Raw genomic sequence first — 20,413 nt, forward strand, 5'->3', positions numbered from 1 at the left:
AACTGTTTTTCTTTGTTCTTGTGTATATGACATAAATGTGACAGTTTTCAAAATTAGGCCACACCAAGTAAATTTTATGGATGACGTCCGCGCACGCATTGATTTTGGCCTGTTCCTAGAAAAAAACAGAAATTCCGCTTCCTGTAACTATGACCAAATAGTCACGACAGTGCCGCAAATAGGTTTGTACGGACCAAAGCTTATAAAGCATCAAGCAAGACTTCCATTAGGAATTCAGTTTGGTACATGCTGCCACATTTGAAGAAACTTGCTCCATCTATCTCCCCAAAGCACAGGACGACAACTGCTGTTCCACCTGATTTATTGCTGTTTTGATGATGAATAAAAGACTTCTTGCTTGTTACACTGTGTCACCTCATTCAATTTGTGTCCTAACATTTGTCGTCTCTTAGTATATTTCTAATCTAGGCATCTTGTTTTTTAGGGCCCTTCTTGTTTTTTTTTTGCCCTCTCGCATTAGATTTAGGGTCTCCAAAGGACGTCATCCATAAAATTTACTTGGTGTGGCCTTACCTAAAAAAAAACATGTCTGAGCTGTATATCCTTACCTGTGACTTTAACCTTGAAGAGCTCCTGACCAGCAGTGACTGTGTCCCCATCAGCTGCCAGGAACTCCTCAATCACTCCTGATACGGGGGACGGCACAGGGATGGAGGTCTGCAGGTGTACACAGAGAGGGACATGTGTTAATAATGAGATTTGACTTGGACTTTATTTGGATCCACAATTAGTTTGACATTTCTGTTAGCTATTCTTCCTGTGGTCCTTAACATGTAATACATACAAAATCACACAATACTGTCACACAATAACACAGGGTAAACACCTTAAACACATGGTATGTATACATTAACAAAATACAGATTATGAAATAAAAGGAAACATGTCAAAAACATTCCATTCCAATACCACACAAAGCCACTAGGAGGCCCATAATCACACCTTGTGTTGTTGACACCTACCAGTATACTACATACACATCAATAGATTCTTGTGATATGCTGTCAAACCACAGTCACAAACAAATGCTACAGAAAACACAATTTCTTTGTGAAGGTAACGAATACATTATAAGGAAACAATAACAGTAGAATATTTCAGTATTAAATGATGGTTCTATCATCCAAAGCTGGTGTCAGCTAAAGGCTTTATAAGAAAACACTTTTCCCTTGTGACAAATTCATATATATGGTTTGACTTGATTGTAGCTTTCATGGCCTGACACAAATGTGGCCTGATCCTAACAACCTGACAGTTCAAGCTCTGTGCCTGGAGGCAAGGGTAACTGAACTGCTGCTCAAATGTAGTAAATATGCTGGTTCTGGGGAACCAAGAGCTTTACCAGTTGAAGATTAAAGTCATGTATACAGTACCTTGTCTGTTTCAATTTCTCCCACCACCTCATCCTCATTCACATAGTCTCCAACAGCTAAGAAGGAAACTTGAAGTCAGTTATGACAAACATACATGTGTTGCGTAGCATTAGTCTAAAAGTGATTTCCGGATTGAAAAAAACAAACATGTCTTATGTTACACATGGGGTTTTAATAATTGAAGCCAAGGTTTCCCACCATACTGTTAGTACATCAAAGTCTGCCCTCGTCAAGTACAAACCTTATTGTTGCTAGGGAGACTGGCGTCACTGGTGATAAGGGTCCAATCGTCTTCAAATAAAATTGCTTTGTGCTCTTAAGATCAAATATTGGAGCATGATAGCAAGGTCTTGAATGGGTATGACGCACATGTGAGCAGTAAAGGTCAGTACAGTAACACGTCCTTGATACTATCTGCAGAAATAGCTACCATATGAGAGACTATCACAGATCTTCTACCCAAATGTCTGACTTAACACTACAGGTACAAACTACACACTTTACATGTGTTCATGTTGGTATCATTTGTGGAAAAGGTAAATAGTACATATTCATCTTCATAAAATCATGCTGGTATAATACTGTTACAGAGACTGACCACATCGTGTTTAATATGATTTCTTTCCTTAGCTTAGGTTCGACAGTTGATCTGAATGGGAGGTAATGCTATTTACATGTCCCAAAGCACAAAAAATGTGCTCTCATTGTGATCTCATGTCTATCGCATAACTACATGTAGCTTCATCATAAATCTATCATGTCCAGAAATGAAAACTCTCTTTAGATAGCCAGGAGTCTTGCGTATATGAGTGGTGCAGTCTCGTAAACAATTCCGTCCTGAGAAATATCAAATACAATAGTTGTTCAAAGGACTTCAACCCCAGATGTCACTTGGGGGCAGTCTCTCCATGGGACAGTTACATCATGTACAGGCGCCGACCTTTGATCAAGTGTACCTTGAAGAAAGTCAATAACGAAAAAATCCTGCAATGTCATCAGCTGCCTGCCAATTAGGGCAGGGCCGGGGCATAGTATACGGCTATAGATCTCCTCTTCTTTGTGCGCCTTTTATCTGATACTGTTTTGATGGCATTACTCCTGGCATTATGTCCTTCCTTTGTACCGTTTGATGGACCTTACAGGGATGTGAAGATGACTACATTACCTTTCTCCCACCTCACATCTCCCTCTGTAACCGACTCTGCAAACGGCGGAGTTTTTACTATCTTGAAGTCATCGACTGCAAGGACAAGAAGAGATCAATATTTTATTGACATGCAAGTTGAGTAGAACCAAGTCCGGCTAATATCTCTATCAAAGATCAAAGGTGCATGTCAGGATGACCAATTGCACTGGGTCTTAGGCATTTGTCAATCATGTCTTCATTGGCATGTCGTCTTTACAGAGCAAACAAGCCGTATCGAACTGATAAGGGAACCAAGTCCAAAGTCATCAGGCAGTGAATTACATTGATGAAACAGACTTCTAAGAAGTCCTGCTGTAAGAATGGTAAGCCATCTCTGCTTTTCAGGAGATATCCTGAAATGTTTCAGGAGATGTCCTGAAGCTAAAGGGTCGTAACCCCCAACTTGCAAGGTCTTACACAATGTTACTTAAAGGACAGGGTAAGTCAGTACAGTACGAGGTACTAGATTACATCTAAGACATGGATAGACTTAAGAACACATTAGCTTCAAGGAAATGGCATTGTCGTGACCAACATGAAAATGAATGGTCACCAAGTCTGATAGGAGCAGAAAAAACATTAACGAAGACAATATACTCAGATAAAATCCTGGCGACATAGTATTGATTAATATTCTACATAAAAAGTTGTTATTGACCCCAGAGTTTTACTTGCCATGCACTAGGAAGCATATAGCTAGAAAAGACCAGGGTGTGTACGTGCTACAGTGTGGATGTCGAACCTACTAATGACGTGTTTTGACTTAGAGTGCCTCACTCTACCTTTGGAGCATAATCAAGTACTTTTGAGTCCTTATCATAAAACCATTAGGCAATGACATCAACGCACATTTTTGTCTACATCACCATCTCCAATTCCGAACAATTTTTCACATGACGGAGAACAACGGAACTATTTTACCACAAATTCTGCCAGTTAGATGAGATTTGAGAGAGGCAACCATTGATCACTTTTCCCAAATGGCCATTTTTGCTGGTAACACATAAATTACAACACTTGGTTGCATTATACATCTGGGCTTGAGCCAGGCAGAAGGCAACAAGTAATTACATTTGGGTCCAGCTGAAGGTAATGTGGAGATTTACCGTGGCTCCATGCAGGCCCCATGGCCTTATCAGTATTTTCAACTCTAGCTTGATCATAGAAATAATTGCCAAGTATTCATTGAGTGGAACGGAAGTCTGAACATGCCACCGTGCAACGATTAGAACCAAACTGTCTACTTCAAGCAGCTTTGCTATTAATTAGAGCGGGGAAAGATAATGCACTTATAGCATAAGCCTCAAGTCTACACCAGGCTTTACCTGGGAGATGACTTTGTAACACAACTTTTATTTACTACTTCCTCTGTTGTAATTGCCACATGCTCACACATCTTCACAAAACATGCATGTCTTGTGAGGATAAGGGCAGATTAATTAGATTACGTCTAATTTATCACTTTCTAACAGCCATGCAAGACTTTATCGTTCGCCAGGGCCCCTTGGATATCTAGCTTACATGTCTGCGAGAGGTGACTCCTCATCTATTTGACTCGGATGTTAACGCCTCAATTTATCCCTTAAATACTATGCATGGTTTCCATCATGATGCTGATCTGTGTGGCAATTAACCGAACTGTTGCATTAGCCTGTCGCTAATATGAATCAAATTAGCTAATTCCAAGTAACACTTGAATAAGGTGACCTCTCCACTTGGCTGCCTGTGGAAAAATACCCCAAAGCACATGTTACTTAGGGATATGACGGCAAATATCCATTGATTAAAAGTGCATTTTTCATCAGCTGCTACAGTAAGTATGTAGGTTATATTACCTAATGAGTAAAGAATGGCAACTAAAAAGGACAGGTAGATGAAAAAAGGAGTCAATTAGCATGATGACAAAGGACTCATTGCACTGCACAGTGATATAGTATAATACTAAATGATGCTGATTAATTGTCTTACCAGCTTTATATTAATAGAAACAGGATGAGAAGGAGGGGAAAAACATGGGCAAGATCGATGTTGCCGCACATATAATAAGACAGAAGCAAAGATGACATGCACATTTCAATATATGCTATTCCAACTGGAGAAGCCAAGAATTCTTTTTTTAAACCTTGATAAAATTAAAGTATCTCCTTCTTGGATATTTAATAGGATTAGATTGCAATGATTTATTTTACTTTCATCCTTATATTAGTATTATGCTCTACGGCAGTATTAAGTGATACTAATGACTTACATGCAGTAACTGTGGTCCAGATACCCCTGGCAGACCAGCCTTTTCTTGTACAGGTCTGGATTGTTTGATGACTTGCCCTTAAAAAAAAGCAAATAAAATAGAGTTTAGTAATTCCATCAATCTCCTTTTCTTCAAGATAAAAACAGGTGAGCATAAGATGGAATGTGATAACTCATACCTGTAACATAACATGAGGCCAAGTCAACAATAACAAGAATTTATCCTCTTCTAGCCTATTATTATCCACCAGCAAAAAATTTTTAATGAGTTTCATTCTTCTCACTCTTATTAAATCATAAATGATACTAGAGGTAGAAATAACATAATTTTTTCTGTTGGACAAGGTCGAAATTCTTGATAAGCTGAATAGTGGAAAGGAAAACTGGATTATACTTATAAATATAGTAGTGCTTTCAGTTAGATCAGGGCTGGAGGTTCTTACCATTTTGATTGACAGGCTGAGGGTGCTCTAAAGATGTTCAGTGCTGCTACTGTGCCTACATGGGAGAAATATTACCATTATGAATTCATATGTACATGACAATCTTCTTCTTTACATTTCTGTACCATGTTTACTAATGTTTACATGAATCAGTGTGATTCCTGTGGTGTGACTGTTGCTGGCATGTTTGGATGCAGGTGCCCCCCACAATATCTGGTTAATAATTAAAATATACATATCTCCTGCTAGTGTGACTGGCTGATTTACTGATTGCACAGTTTATCCAATTTGCACATGCATCTATATGTATAAACACCACATCCCGGCCCAGGTAATTTCTCTGTTTGAATCCACTGCAATTGGGAAAAACATTTTTCAAACATTCATTATTACATAAAATCAGACAACACTTCCATTTGTAACCTTAATTTGAAAAATTCACCTTGAAAACACTGATATTTTTCATGCAATTAACAGAATAACAAAACAGATTTTGCTTTCATTTTCAGAATAAAAATTTATCTATAAGTTATAACGTCTGGCCAATATGATAAAATCTAAGAGTTGCCTTATGATAGATTTGATCTTAAATACTATGACGGTATATAATTGAGACCGTGAGAAAAGCTCGGCAACAAAAGGCTGACTGACTACAATGTAGACTCACCATACTCTGAGACTGAGAGTGACTGTCAACATCATATATGTATCAGATTTCACACTTGCAAATGATAAGTACATTGCAAATGAAAGGTTAAAACAGTAAGATGCAGGTTCTTAAGTAAAATGATGTTGAGCAATGCCTGGCTAAAACCAATCAACACAATGCCAGTAGTTATGCTAGTAGTTAAAATTTTAAGCTTTGTTTGTAGCTTGGAAGTATATCAAAAACATCTTGAAGCAAAAAAAAATCAGTATTTAACCAAGCTATAATGGTAATGTTATGGAGACTGCAAATTCTTGCTATTTTTGGTTGACAAACTCTCAAAAGACAATTTCCCCCCCCCAAAAAAAAAACAGTCAGTGAATCTTGCAAGAAGAAAATTATGTCTTCAAACCTCTTTTACACTGTCTTTCAATGTGGAACTTTTGTTTTCTTTCTTATAATGTTGAGTATCTGACTAGCCTTGTACATATTGTATTTGTGCTTATATCTGACTGCAAAAAATTCACATCATTTCGGTCAACCAACATATTTGACATACTTTAGCCATTGTCTAATACTGTTGCCTCGAGGAACCGTGATCAGAAGACATCGTGCTGCACTTCCTGTCTTTCTAAGAAACAGACAGAGACTTTACTTGGAAGACACCACTTCCGAAATCATGACTTGTGCATGTCAGATACAAATACATGTATGTAAGATTCAGCTTGCATTCATATTCAAAGACTTGCTATTTTGGTACTAGGTATATATAATTATGTTTGTTCTGCCAATTGATTTAGAATAATGAGTTGATTGATCTCATGATTACAAAGGTATCTGGGCAAAGGGCACCATTGTGGGTGTGGGTGTGTATGTGTATGTGTATGTGTATGTGTACTTGTATGTGTATTTGTATGTGTATTTGTGTTGATGCACATTTGTAAGTGTATATGTATTTGTGTGTGTGCGTATTTGTGTCTGCTTGTATGTACTCATAATCAGAGGATTTGACTGTTGACTTTGTTTATTGTGAGACTAGATTCACCTTGAAGTTCATTGTTTGTTCTACCCTGACAGAAGGGAAGTTGGGTGTAATTGAAAAGTTGCTTGACTCCTTTCCTTTGTCTATTTGTGTGACTGGGTGTGTTGTGTCAGTGAGATAATGTGACAGCAAAACAACAGCCACTGTCATCATGTTTGTCAAGAAATATTGAGTATGATGCAAAATGCCTGTTATCTTATCCTTATAATTCCGTCTCACAAGCATTACATGGCAAGATGTTGTTATCATATTTCTTGGGGTCGAAAGGCCAGTGCACAACATCGCCGTGTGTCTGGGATGATTGATTGCTATGCAAGGAACCGGCTGAGTCAACACCCAACCCGCATCTGTCGCGTGACTCAATCTTTAAGGATACGTCATAACTTAGGGGTCATCGCTCCATATTGGGTGCTTGGTGGGGCACACGAGAACGGAACACTGTCATGGCCACAACAGGTGACTCACCAGGTGTTGTTTGCTTTCCCCGGGATGACACCTGCACCTGTTGAATGAAGGGAAGATGGATCAGGACAGCAGTAAGAAGCACATCTTGTCAACGAACTGAATTCATCTACAGTTTGAATACGAATCCGTTTCCTGATGAATTCTGGTGAGAAACGATGATGAAAGAGCATCGTTTTGGTATACCGGTAAATGACCTTGTCTCGGTATCCCAACTTTAATACCTATAATAAAGCAATAGACGTCACACCACAGCACCAGCTCCCTGTATATACGAAGTCAAAGATGTTCTTTATCTATTCCATCATGTTATAGATTCCTACCTTGATTCGTTGACTTGTAACTCGCCCCAAATTCCGAGTAACACATCTCGAGGTTCCCAACATGGCCGCCATCTTGGTTCGAACATAGGTGCCTACCTTTCTGTGCAGGGGTATATGGAGAATATCAAAATATTCTTAGAAAAACGAATACAGAACAAACTATAACATAGAAAAGTTTACATGTTTAAACTAAAGTCATTTACATTCATACATTATAAATCTAAAATGAACCCATTTTATTCCATAAATACTCTTTTGTAGTATACACGCACCCCCTCAACTGTTGAAAATGCTTTGGTCCATTTCTTAGATCGAAAGCGAGGCTAGCCGTCGACATGCGCACTTCCTCGTTCACCTTTCCTTCAGACTTCACGGCTTCTTCACGGGGTCTTCTTCGCTCCTTCAAGCGGCTGTAAGTCGACACTTTTTTGTCGTCTGCTAGAAATTTTAGGTAGCTCGGACGGCCGACTAGCGGGTGTGATCGCGGGTAAAATCGTGAGTGAAAGGTTCGGTGTCTTGTTCCGTGTTCTTGTACCATGTTTTCCTCCTCGGGTATGAGGTCGTGTCGATTTCCTTTTGTCCTTTGTCCGATCGTGCCTGTGCGATCACTCCGTCCTTGTCTGTCTACTCACTTCCCGGCTTGTTCTTGCCTCTCACGGCTACTAACAGCATTGTCATCGCCTGACAACCACTTCTTTTGCTACAAAAATCGTTCCTTTGTGACTGACTCCTTCTTGGAGTTCTTCTGTCGCTGTTCTCGCGCGCCGTTGTTGTGTGATCGGGCGGGCCCCAAGTGCTCGCCCGGCCGCCAAGCTGAGATGTGTATCACACAATAACACTTAACCCAATGCGGATGTGGTCGTGCATGGGTAATTTTCTGTCGTAACATATGTTCAGGAGAAACTGTCTTAGATCTATTCCTCGTCTCGTGTGTTGTGTGTGATCACGAAAGAAATGTTGACAAGACCGTCGGGGTAGGTATTGCTGCGATGGCAAGTATTTTCCCTTTCATTTCGGGGCCGTCGTAAACGTAACATTTGGCCGATCATGTTTTGATCAGACGAGAACAAAGGACGGGGCAGCACTTCATATTTCGCCGTTCGCTGATCATAGCTCCACGTCTTTTTATTAATATCGCGTATACTGCATTACTGTCTCAGTTATTTTTACCAGGCTTTCTTTACCAATTTTCTCTTTTGGAATTTTGTATAGGATTTCTAGAAGCCCTATTGCTAATCCATTCTTACGACCTTCATTTGACATCTACAGTCTTCAGAAGTGTCTTTGACGCCCGCTGGGGAGGATGTAATTTTCCCCGGCTCCCGTGCTTGATAATATCGATGACCTGTATGTATGACGCTAAAATTCTTGATCATTTCGGGTGTCTTAATCCTTCATCCAAGTGAGTCAGGATTTTTAATCAGGGCTTTAATAGAGCAGTGGGCTCTTCCCCTGCAGGGTACTAATCAGTCCTTTGTGTGTTGCAGTGTGGATGTTTGGCCTAGTCTAGGGTTTCATTGCATGCTTGCTATTTTTCCATGTACAGCGGTAGAGGATTCAAGTAGCACAACAACAGACAACAGACCAAGAGGGTACCAAGTCAGTCCGGCCAAATATATGTATCCATGTCTAACCCAGATGTCTGACATTGAAGAGTTGTCGCAGCCACAGAAAAGGCGCCGTGTGGACTCAGGGGTGAAGCGTAGTACATACGGACAGAACACAACCTTGGCACATGCGACAGCCGCAGCAGTAAACGGTGTGGCTCCAACAGGAAACGTCCTTAGGTCTCTTCTCAAGGGCAGCAGCCAGAACACAGAAAGCCTGAAGAAAGAGAACGGGGCCTCCATCATCTCTGAGCTCTTGAAGACAGCAATTCCAAACAAAGAAAATACCATGCCTGGCCACTCGGCCAGTCACGCCCAGAACTTGATGGAAATTGCACAAGAAGAAGCCATACAGATGTCTGCAGAGAACACAGCAAACAATGGGTGCAATGGTAATGGCATGACAGGTGGTGGCAATGGTGATGTGGAGATGTTGCAGGCCAAGAGGGCACGAGTCGAGAACATCATCACCAACATGCGTCAGTCCCCATCTCGGAGTGAGATGCTGGGTGGAGGGCAGCTCGGCAGCAGCAGACGTAAACAGCGACAGCCCCAGCAGCAAGTCAACAGCATGGGCGGCATCTTAGAACCCAACCGGCCACGCAAGGACCAAGAAAGGGAGCGCCTTAAGCAACAGCTTCACGAAATGCAACAGCAGATGGAGAGGCTGCAGAAAAAATACTTCGAGCTGTACGAGCAAGAAAGCAGCACAGGAGATGACAGCGACGTCGAGGTCATCCACGCTGCCCAGAAGGAAGCAGGGAAAGGAAATCATCACGAGGCAGAGGGCGGCGAGTCACAAGAGCTGGGGCCATCCCACTTCATTGAGAGAGCTCGTGCCCTGGTCAGGGAGCAGGAGATAGCAGCACGACAAGCGCACCTGAACAGGGCCCAGGCCATGCTGGCAAGTATATCCAATAACAACCAGCGGTCAAACTTCGGGGAAGCACTGAAAGACAAACTGACCAAAGCCGTTACAGACGTAGTCGACTCTGTGGTGCGAGAGTACTTCCCCTCTCAGCCCACCAGCCAAATCAGCGCCCTTCATCACACCCATTCATCTGGCATCAACGGCGGTCTTAACGGCCAAGGAGACATCCCCAGGCAAAGCGTGCACCCCACGGCACAGGCTATCCACAACTTCAGCGACTTCCATTCTACCCACATCCCATACCATCCCATCAGCTCCGAGGCGTTCGACCAGACGGAGGCACTGCCACTCGTGGTGTCTCGCAAGAAGGAGGGCCGCTTACGAGTCAAGCAAGGCAACCACCGTGTTTCGTCCAATGCCAACACACACAGCTCCAGCCTTGCCAACTGCTTGCCAACATCGGTCGCAATTCCCAACCCCAGCCTACAGCAAACCCTCCCCATAGTCTCGGCAGCTTTCTCCCTCCACCACCACGACGAGCAAGCCAAAGATTACTCCGCCCGCTCCCTGGAGTCCCAAGACGTCCCCACACCACTGACGGACCACCAGATGCTGAGCAACGGTTCCCCATCCATGGGGGACGTGCACCACGCGCCGGAGGGCCTGTCCTTGTCCCTGCTGAAGGCTGAATGTGGAGAACTCCAGGACCTGACAGACCTGAGTGCCTACGGATCTCCTAAGGGCAGCCCGCCTCATCCTGGATCTGTATCCTTTTGTTTGATATTGTATAAACAGTGTGCCTGTAGCGTTGTTGTAGGTGCATACGTGGTGTGCCTTAGTGTTGTGCCCTGGCTAATAGACTGCCCTTTCAAGGCGCCAGTCCCACGAGAAGTGTGGGTATCAGGGTGCCTTAATCTCCCTATTTAATTCTAAAACCTTTTTTCTTTTTGCCAATTGCCAAATCTTCAGTGGGTTCCCCTGGGAAACATAATAAAGCAGATTAGAGCCCAAGGATCCTGTGGGGCCGGGCTGGACATAGATTAGAGCCCTCCATCATGACGCATGATTCTGGACCACCTGATATGTCTTACTCTTAGCGTGTGGGCTTTACGCTGGTATCCCTGATAATATTTGCTCTCATTTGTTTCTTGTGCCATATGTAATTAGTGGGTAGGCGGTGACACAAATTTTTGACAAACCAATTTACATGGTTAGCATGATATATACAGTTTTGATATTGGGTTGTGTTGGAGTACTGATCAAATTATACGAGAGAAGGTAATGCCCTACACAGCTGTATTTTTTAGGCTTTAATATTGGTAATTGCACCCACGGGAATTGGCATGAGGACCTGATCCTTGGGCTGTGTTTTTGTTTATAGCTTGACAAGTACACGAGGACCACTAATCCTATCTAGCCAATTGTTGTGTTTAACATAACAAGGTATATTGGGTAAATGTTATCCTTGTTCATTTGTGAGAAGAGGGTCCCGTATGTTGACTGCCGGCAGCGTAGCCGGCCCTCACTACTCTCCAGCTGCTCGGGTAGTGCTTAGTGCTGTAAAGTTCAGGAGGTGCAGCGTACCGTGTTCAGATGTGCTCCGTTGATCTTGTCAAGGTCGCGTGTCGGACAACGAGTGTCGCATTTAATCCAGGATGTTTCCACAAAGCCTGATTCACTTACGCCCAATTTGTAGCCGCAGCCATCAGAGTATTCTCTAAGACATCATTATTGATAGGTTTCCCAGGCCCCATTAGGGCTAAGTAATTGGCTATATGATATCCTGGCACTTGGGTCTCCTTCCTTATGCTTCATATTTTTTAATCGAATTTTGCCGAGAATATAGATTATCCCTCCGACTTTGTTTGGGAAGGTATATGGTACTCAGTATGCATGAAGGACTTTGTAGGTATATAAGGGCAAATGGTGGGAGCAGCTAGTCCGAAAGTGACGCTGGCCCTGCGTGATTTCATCCATCCATTCATACAGGGAAAGAGATGAGTTAAGAAATAGATGAGTATGGGGGGAAATTAATTTATCTCCAAGTTCTTGCATACATGGGACAGGAGGCCATCAGTCACGAGGGATCAGTGTCTGGCAGCAGGCATTGAGAACACATCCACCCTGTAATCACTACACTCAGACTTGTGTCCTCTATGTATCCGCTCTGTTCCACCTGCTTTATGATTGCCACTAACATGTGAGCCGGCAGCCCTATCAGTATCACCCGCTTATAAAAAACAGAACAAGCTTAAGTATCAAATGGATCTTGTACAATATCGGCGGCACCCGAATTAAATTGGCTCCCAAGTAGTAATTTCCTCAAGTTCCTGCCAGAGCAATAACAATGATCACCATTAGCCGCCAAATACCCAGGGATTTGTATACATTTCCATTTGTAATATGGTGGAGATTGTACGGCTGTACAGGAGATGGCCCATTCCTGGAAAATGTCACGCATGCTCTGTCAGCCAAATATAGCCCAAGGAAGGATTCTTGTTCTTATTCCTGGAAGGATAGGACACATCGGTGGAGGTCAGCATTGCTGTACGTTTAATGGCCCAAATTGAAACTGGGGGAAACAAGGTTGATCCCAGGACGTGCAGTATCCCTTCTCATTGAATTGTCAGCCCCGGCAGATAGCAGCCAGCTGCCTATTTCATTTCAAATTTCATGGCTGGTTGAGAAGGAAAATGGATGTGGTTGGATAACGTGTCCTCTGCTGTTCACCCACAGCCTTAGGCACAATTAATTTCAATTTATGTCTTATTTCCTCCGGTACAAGTTGCCAGGCAAAAGTGCGGCCCAGCTATGCAACCCCAATCTGATGCATTATGGCTCTCCAAGGGAAGATCACAGATGGGTGATGCGCGTACGGAAGAGAAAGGTTACAGTGGCATATTAGTTATATAAAGGTACAGATAAAAGCTGTGATAGAGTTTCACCTTCTGTCACTTGCGAGTGCGTTTTCCATATACCAGCGTTTGGTGGCGCGCTGGCGTGACGCGTAAGTTATAAAGCCAAGTCTCACCCCTGGCCAGGGAAGAAATCCATTCAAATCTACTTAATATTCATAAAAATCCATTGCAGAAAATAATTTTTCTTGGTCATTGATTTTATTGTACATAAAGTGTAATATCTGATGTGGGGGGAAGCATTTGTGAGACATTTGCAGATTTCCCAATACTCTGGTGGATTTCTCCAAGGGAAACTAATTCTTCAGATTAACATGTTTGAATGGAACCGTCAAATGTGGCCAGATCCCCTTTTCTTTGTCCTGGGAGCGCAGCGTGTGGGTCCATACTTGGGGTGCCATGCCCAAGGGGGAGCGGCACTTGAATCTTAGGCTGGGCCCTATGGAATGGCTTTTTTAGCTGACACTAGATACTTGCCAGTTGCTTGTGGCAAAGCCCTCGCCCCTCTCTATTCCAAGGACAAATGTGTCAGAATCGCATGCATGACAATGTGGAGAATGTCCCCATTACCTCACTTTAATTAATAGCCATCTGGGATCCTTGTCTTCGCAGCACATTTTGGTCCTAAACGGGTGACTTTCCTCCATCTCTCTCTAAGTCCACTGTCTGCTCCAACATCGTGAGCCGTGTAGTTTGACAAAGGGGCAGCTTGTTTTTAGATGGCTTTTTGTTAAGGCAGTGTCAAAAATACATACATACCTCATGTTACCCCAGCTGCATATAGGTCATTCATAAATGGGCGAAGTAAAAGGTTTCAAGTGACACTATAAACTCCAAATGCACTTTGAAAGCTCCACTCTTTAATGCACACTTGATGTGCACCAAGGCACAAGGGTGTCCTCCCTAAGTCTACACTGACGCAGGCAACCTTTTTGAAATGTCTCCAAACATCTTGAGACATGATAAAAGGTTTTACGGCAGGTTGATGATGCTGGTGGCAGATGGCTGCTTGTGTCTCCAGACATCCTCAGCTGTCACTGTTTTCAGGGATCTGTGGCCTCCCAACTGGGATAACCTTTGCGAAATGTCTCAACAATGTACCGCGTTATGTTCCTCTGGTGGCTGCCAGGATGAGAATTGGCAGCTGGCGGTGATGCATATATGACAGAAATTAAGGGATCTTTTGTTCCCAAAACACTTCATATTTGCTACCATTAACCTAAGGGATTTTCCTTCTTTTGTAGATTGGATAGGGCATTTGTTTTGTTGGTCCTCCTACACACAAATTCGAGGGAAGTGTTGAGACAAAATCTGGTGCATTTGTTTTCCTAATAATATGTTACAACCAGGGAAGAATGACAAATTTCTTTAATTTTGTTTGCTATGATCTTGCCACCTGCCAGTTGCCTCATTTGGTTCCAAAGATAAAATCTCTGCCACACACGTACCCGCAGATACCACGGCGCAGAGGTCTCAATTTCCCTGTCGAAGACAGCATGGAAGATTCCTTGCATGGTTGAACAAGGGTAAAACAACATTCATGTCATGCTTACATGGTGGTGTGGGATAGAAGACATGGGTCAAGTAACCAATATCGTTGATGTCTAAAGTAGGGTGGGGATCACCAAGTCAATTTTTCTTACAGTTGGTAAGGATATCAAAATATCAGAGTATGGGTTATGATGTATAAAGTGTAGGTTATAAAAATAGGTTGTTTGTAGATGTTTCCTTGACCGAAGTCCCCCAGCAGGGTATCCAAAACAGCAGCCTGACTCCCACCCATCTGAAGAAGGCCAAGCTGATGTTCTTCTACACCCGTTACCCATCCTCCTCCACCTTGAAGCAGCACTTCCCCGACGTCAAGTTCAACCGATGCATTACCTCCCAGCTCATCAAGTGGTTCTCCAACTTCCGGGAGTTCTACTACATCCAGATGGAGAAGTTTGCTCGCCAGGCCATGAGCGAGGGGCTGGAGACAAAGGACCTGCACGTCACGCGTGACTCCGAACTGTTCCACGCACTCAACCTGCACTACAACAAGAGCAACGAGTTCAAGGTGAGGAGCTATCTTCTATCTACAAACTTTCCACCACCACTTACATGTACCACTCAGGCAGGATAATAAAAGTGTAGGTGTTTTAAGTGTTACTTCTTGTGCTCTATTGTTGTGCCATTGTTCAATTTAGTAAATTTGGGGGGACAAAGACATTTGCGTTTTTCACCAGTGTAGTTGATTAGGGTTTGTAGCAAATCTGTGTCTTTTCCAAATTACCTCCCCCACCAACAGAATTGTGATGTTTATTAAGGGTTCTTTGTATGCAAACTGATGATTTCTAATCTTTTAGGGAACAAAGAAATTTTCTTCTGGTTTCTTTTCTTTACCCACAAGTTGGCTTAGTTTCAGTTGAGTCCGGTGCCATCAAAGTGTTAACATGCATATCAGTTATCCTTCTTTATTCAGTCTACCAGCATTTACATAGAAGTGGCAGGTTAAAGTGAGTGTTAGTGCTGGTTGTACATGCACAGAAGGATGGAGTTGTAGCCGGAGTGCTAGAGAGTTTCCTTTGTTCCTGGGCAGCAGCTGTTGTATAAGCCTCCTTGTGCACCTGTCACTGGCTGGAAGAAAGGCTATTGTCCCCCGCCAGGGCCCAGCTCAGTTTACCGGCCGTGCTCGGCCACACTTCACTTGTTCACATTGACTAAACACAGTAGCACTGCTTGAGGGATGCAAGTTTTTTTGGGAAACAATGTCTGTAAGCAGGCAATTCCTAGTTGCCCCCATTCTAGTGCTTTTCCTTTGTAGTGGGATCGAAGTGGTATTTTCTTCAGGAGGTGGCAGCAGCTGCTGGATGGGTGATAGCATCTGCCCATCATTCACCCTATCAGGCCTGTCTGGTGTCTTTACATCTGTCGCCCAAGGAGACACGGTCCCTCTGCTACACATGCATTAAGAAGGCAAATATGATGGATTATGTAAAAGACAGGGTGCAACATGCATGGCCATTCAGCACATTAATGCCTCTTGACACAGATGGGTCACTGAGAGATGGTTTGAAAGCATCTTGAGACATTTGGGAGGTTCACCTCCCCTGAAATTGTGGATGTCCTGCTGTTTGATGGGTGGAAAGGTGCTTAGTTGGGATGTGTTAAGAAGCTTTTTGAAACATTGAGGAATGAGGCTTTTTTGCGTGGCAGCTTCCTTTTGATGTGCTAAAGTAATACATATGAGTATGGATCTTGTAGTACAAAAATGTAGGAAGTTATGCCCCCAGCTGTCCAGATAAAGCATGGTGTATATATACGTGGATGAACTCAAACTTTCTCTGTCTGTTCTTGCTGTACCAAATTGCCCCATCTTCACGCCGGACAGGTGATTTTTAACTTGTATCTCACCGACCGGTGCCCCCGAGTTCGAAAGTGCATCATTACAGGGACCTGGGAGAGGCGTCATTATTTTGTGGTGCGTTGAGGCAGGGCATCTGCTAAGATCAATGAAAGACAAAGGATGCGCACGCTAAAGAAACATCTTCCTGTGGTGGTGGCAAGGAGATCAGTTTAAGGGACGAGTGCAATCAATACAAGCTGTGGCTTCTGGAAACAAAAGTGCCTGCAGTGTTTCTCCTACCCCGGGATTATTTCCAGCAAACTTTATGAATAAGTGATAAGAGGCTGTTATAACAAAGGAAAGGGTGGTGATTAGACAATGGCCGACCCTCATTACTTTTTGCCCTGCAGTCTTAACAACAATAATGTAGCATGTGGACATTGTCTCCTCTACCCAGCCTGGAAGTGACATTGTTAGGATTGGATCTTTCGGTTGTAACCGAGTAGAAGAAGTTTATGTGTTTAGGTGCACAAAATTTTTAACCTGCCAACGATCCTCCCAATATAAAGCCTGTCTACTTATATATTTAACAAAGGGCTGTGTGTTGCCATCCTCAAAAAAGTGAAATAAATATATATCCCAAGTGCATTTTGTTCATCATCGTATACACAACTTTAACAGCTCTGTTGGTTGATAAAGAAACATACCATTGTGTTAAACTATGTTTTTTCCAACAGCAACTATGAAGAAACAGACATGTTTGTTTTGTGACATGTGCCCTTATTGATGAATTTTCAATAAGTATTTGTAGCCGTAGTCAAATGAAATATGTCCTCCCTTCAGGTGCCGGATTCGTTCCTGGTGGTGGCCGAGCAGACCCTGTCCGAGTTCTTCAACGCCATCAAGGCAGGGAAAGACCTGGAGGCATCGTGGAAGAAGAACATTTACAAGATCATCAGCAAGCTGGACAGCCCCCTCCCCGAGATCTTCCAGTCTCCAGACTGCATGAAGGAGCTCCTTGGAGAGTGAGATCTGATGACATCAAGTCGTTGTGTTGCAAGCCAAGCTTTACGAGAAGTTCTTGGAAACTTCACTGAGTATGTAGGAAAGTGCTTAGGGATTACTCTATCTGTCTAAGCCACAATTGTCAAGGAAGACGTAGTGTGAAGGAAGGATATTTATTAAGGATACAGGAAATTTGTTGCATGACTTCTTTGGAAAGTCAGTACCCCAAGGGTATCATTAATTTCACATGCAATTGAAGAGTTCTAGTCGCTGGGTAAATCTGTGGACCCAGTAGGATTGAGCAGCACAGGTTGTGGTACAGAGCTAAGTGTGCAAAATGTACTCCGGGATGTCGCCAGGACGTGCATGCCTTTAGAACACGGAAATTGATCCAGAGAATCTTGATGGAATTTGACTAGACACGTTCAGCGTTAGCGCTCTTAGGACTTAAGATTTCTGTAGGTAATGTGATTTGCTTATCACAAAAAGCAAGGTTGTTTTGTTAATGTGTAATATGGTAGTAGGCAAGGAGAAGTCGGCTATAATTAGGCAAGTTCCTGTGCCAGGAAGAATGTGGAACCATGTATGCAAGTTGTCAACGCACTCTAAAGAGTGGTCATAATTGTTGTAGTCGAGAGGAGCAAATCAAGACTTAGTAATCTTTTAGATTTAGGAGTTTAGACCATATGCCATGTGGAGTTAGACAGACCCTGGGGCGGGGTAACCTTAAAAAGTGGGACCTAAATTTCCTTAGTAGCTTCCAAAGTGTAGAACACTTTGTCAGGTAATAGTCTAGATTTGGACCCCTTCTGTAGCCATGCAAGACAGTAGAAGTTAGGAATAGTGCCTAGTGCCTTAGGTTTTTACAAGCATTACCAAATAGCACAAAAAAAATAGATGATGCAGAACTTGATAAACTACTTTCTTATACTAGCAGGATTTTGACACAAAAAAGAAATATACCCTTGTGGGGGAGACCTTTGCTGGTGAGACGTGTGCCAGCATCAATGTGGAATTTAGAAACCAGCTGAGAACAAACAGTAGAGCTACTCGTACAAGTGACCTTTAGTTGTACCGGGAGTCACTCGCCCGGCTGAGCTAGCCTTGCATGCCCTTCAGCCTCCCACTTTCTCTGGACATGTACGTTATCTCCTGATCAATGCTTGTTAGGTTATGTCCATGTTCCCTCTCTGGTGGGAGATCTAGGCTCTGTTCCCAGGGGTCGTGCTTTTATGGTAGAGTCAAAAATGATAATCATTTCGTTGGTGACATTGCCTCTGCCCTTGCCAGCTGTGGTGGTTACACTTCGTGTGCTCTTCGCATTCGTCACACACTCACACACGTAGGTGTGCTAATATTGACTCGAGAACCTGGTAATTTCTTAATATGTTTTATTTGCTGTATTTTTCTTTGTTTCAGGGACTGAGTTTGCAATTGTTCTTTAAATGCAATTTTATGTTGGAGACATGAATTATTTAGTTTTGTCCTGGGGTCATATTTTGACTCTTTTTAAGTTGCTCCTAAATTAAGGCAAGAGAAAGTATTTTCATCTGGGATGAACGAGCTTATTACAGAGTATATCACCATTAATTTATTCATTCTGGTATGTAGAAAATCATGCAATCCTAGGTAAACATTGTGCCAGCGTTGCTGAGCAATTGCTGAGCTGTTACCATGGTTACCAGACATTATCAGAATTATAATTATGTAATATCCTCGTCAGGAATCACTGAGGTATACATTATCAGATAGAGGATACAGATTTTCTTGCCTGTGCATGTTGTGTAAATGCTGGTGTTATCTGGTCTTTGTTTCCTTTATTGAAAGCACTACAGATTTTATTATTTAAAGAAGAATTATGTTTTGTGAATTTGTGCTTTATTGATGTTCACAGAAAAGGGTAATATATTGATTAAATCATGAATTTTAAGTAAGATTAAGTCAATCATATGCGATGTTGTTACACCATCCAGGGTTATATTTGTGTTGTTATAAAGGTCCAGAGTTTAATATATGCAAATATTTAAGGGCTGGCTTATTTTCCAGCCTTGTTATCTGACAGAGAAAAATTTATGGCAGAGTCACTTGCCAACTGATTGCAACGTTTTTCTGTACCTTGGTTCCCACTATTTATCATAGGAAGTCATCCATGTACTCAAGGTGCATCCCTTCAGAAACCCATCTCTCACTTGACATTACACCAACTGTCCTTCAAGTGGGAGGACTAAATGGCTTTGGGTGCAACTTTGTGTAATGGCTAAGACCTGTTATTCCTCATGTACACACACAGTATTTCATGTATATTCTAGCTTTGTTTCTCACAATGGGTGAAGGGAGATGTGATGTGGATTGTGTATTCAGCACCTAGGTGTGCTGGTAGATTGTAGATGTGTAGAACCGGTAGGCTAGATGAGACTTTATTGTGCAGGCAGACGATGCCTGCGGAATGTAGGGTAGGTCGGACCTATGCTATGCGGACAATTGTTGTAGAAAGATATACTGTAGCTCACAGTAAGTGAAGTGACCAGATTTTGGGGTGTCATGCAATGTGTCATCTTCATGTGTCATACAAGCCCGGTGGAATTCTTCCAAGATAGGTACATTCAGCAGGGCAACATTTTCATGTTCTTGTAGACAGTAGAAACCTTAGAGTTCCCCCCGAGACTTTGTACTAGAAATTTTTAGCCACTCCAATAAATTTGTAGACTCTCTTCATACCATACTGCATGTGGTCTGGTTCTTTCTGCGTGAGCAGCAGATAAATCAAAGGGCTGTTGGAGACAAATTTATACCAAAGGATTAAATTTCCAAATTGAGGTACCATTACAGGAATATGAGCATCAGAAGGGCCCATACATCATGATTAACATGTCATCCATCCTAAAGTCACACTTGGACCAGCGGTGCCCATTGATTAGCAAGGTCAACAGTATCTGAGCGGGGAGTT

At 42.6% G+C, this 20,413-nt stretch overlaps 2 protein-coding genes across 6 annotated transcripts in view; one reads left to right on the forward strand and one right to left on the reverse strand.

Annotated features, from left to right (window-relative positions):
• LOC109472242 (dihydrolipoyllysine-residue succinyltransferase component of 2-oxoglutarate dehydrogenase complex, mitochondrial-like) overlaps window positions 1–7,839 on the reverse strand; it is a 47,723-nt gene extending 39,884 nt beyond the window's left edge. The window contains exons 1-6 of the mRNA XM_019771878.1: window positions 7,744–7,839; window positions 7,424–7,460; window positions 5,271–5,325; window positions 4,829–4,905; window positions 2,560–2,634; window positions 1,395–1,450 (exon numbers count right to left, since the gene is read on the reverse strand). Coding sequence (XP_019627437.1) covers window positions 1,395–1,450; window positions 2,560–2,634; window positions 4,829–4,905; window positions 5,271–5,325; window positions 7,424–7,460; window positions 7,744–7,815 — 372 coding nt within the window. The 5' untranslated portion in view covers window positions 7,816–7,839. The remainder of the gene's footprint in view (window positions 1–1,394; window positions 1,451–2,559; window positions 2,635–4,828; window positions 4,906–5,270; window positions 5,326–7,423; window positions 7,461–7,743) is intronic.
• A 205-nt stretch (window positions 7,840–8,044) lies between these two features.
• On the forward strand, window positions 8,045–20,186 carry LOC109472241 (prospero homeobox protein 1-like). Of its 5 annotated transcripts, none has more exons than XM_019771873.1 (4): window positions 8,045–8,155; window positions 9,290–10,986; window positions 14,884–15,192; window positions 17,305–20,186. In XM_019771873.1, exons 2-4 carry the CDS (start codon window positions 9,361–9,363, stop codon window positions 17,488–17,490), a joined length of 2,121 nt encoding a protein of 706 aa, XP_019627432.1. In that variant the 5' UTR covers window positions 8,045–8,155; window positions 9,290–9,360; the 3' UTR covers window positions 17,491–20,186. The 5 variants fall into 5 exon arrangements, with proteins under 5 accessions (XP_019627432.1, XP_019627434.1, XP_019627436.1 ...); XM_019771875.1 differs by having other exon boundaries at window positions 8,081–8,249; XM_019771877.1 differs by having other exon boundaries at window positions 8,087–8,238; window positions 14,887–15,192.
• Window positions 20,187–20,413: the final 227 nt, after the last annotated feature.

This window comes from Branchiostoma belcheri, unplaced genomic scaffold, assembly GCF_001625305.1.
Source record: "Branchiostoma belcheri isolate BF01 breed outbred unplaced genomic scaffold, Haploidv18h27 scaffold27, whole genome shotgun sequence".
Lineage (NCBI taxonomy): Eukaryota > Metazoa > Chordata > Leptocardii > Amphioxiformes > Branchiostomatidae > Branchiostoma > Branchiostoma belcheri.

Coding starts and splice junctions, on each gene's coding strand:
- LOC109472241 (XM_019771873.1), top strand. CDS start 9,361: ATGTATCCATGTCTAACCCAGATGTCTGACATTGAAGAGTTGTCGCAG. Junction 10,987..14,883: donor GCCCGCCTCATCCTGGATCT/GTATCCTTTTGT, acceptor GAAGTCCCCCAG/CAGGGTATCCAAAACAGCAG. Junction 15,193..17,304: donor ACAAGAGCAACGAGTTCAAG/GTGAGGAGCTAT, acceptor TCCTCCCTTCAG/GTGCCGGATTCGTTCCTGGT.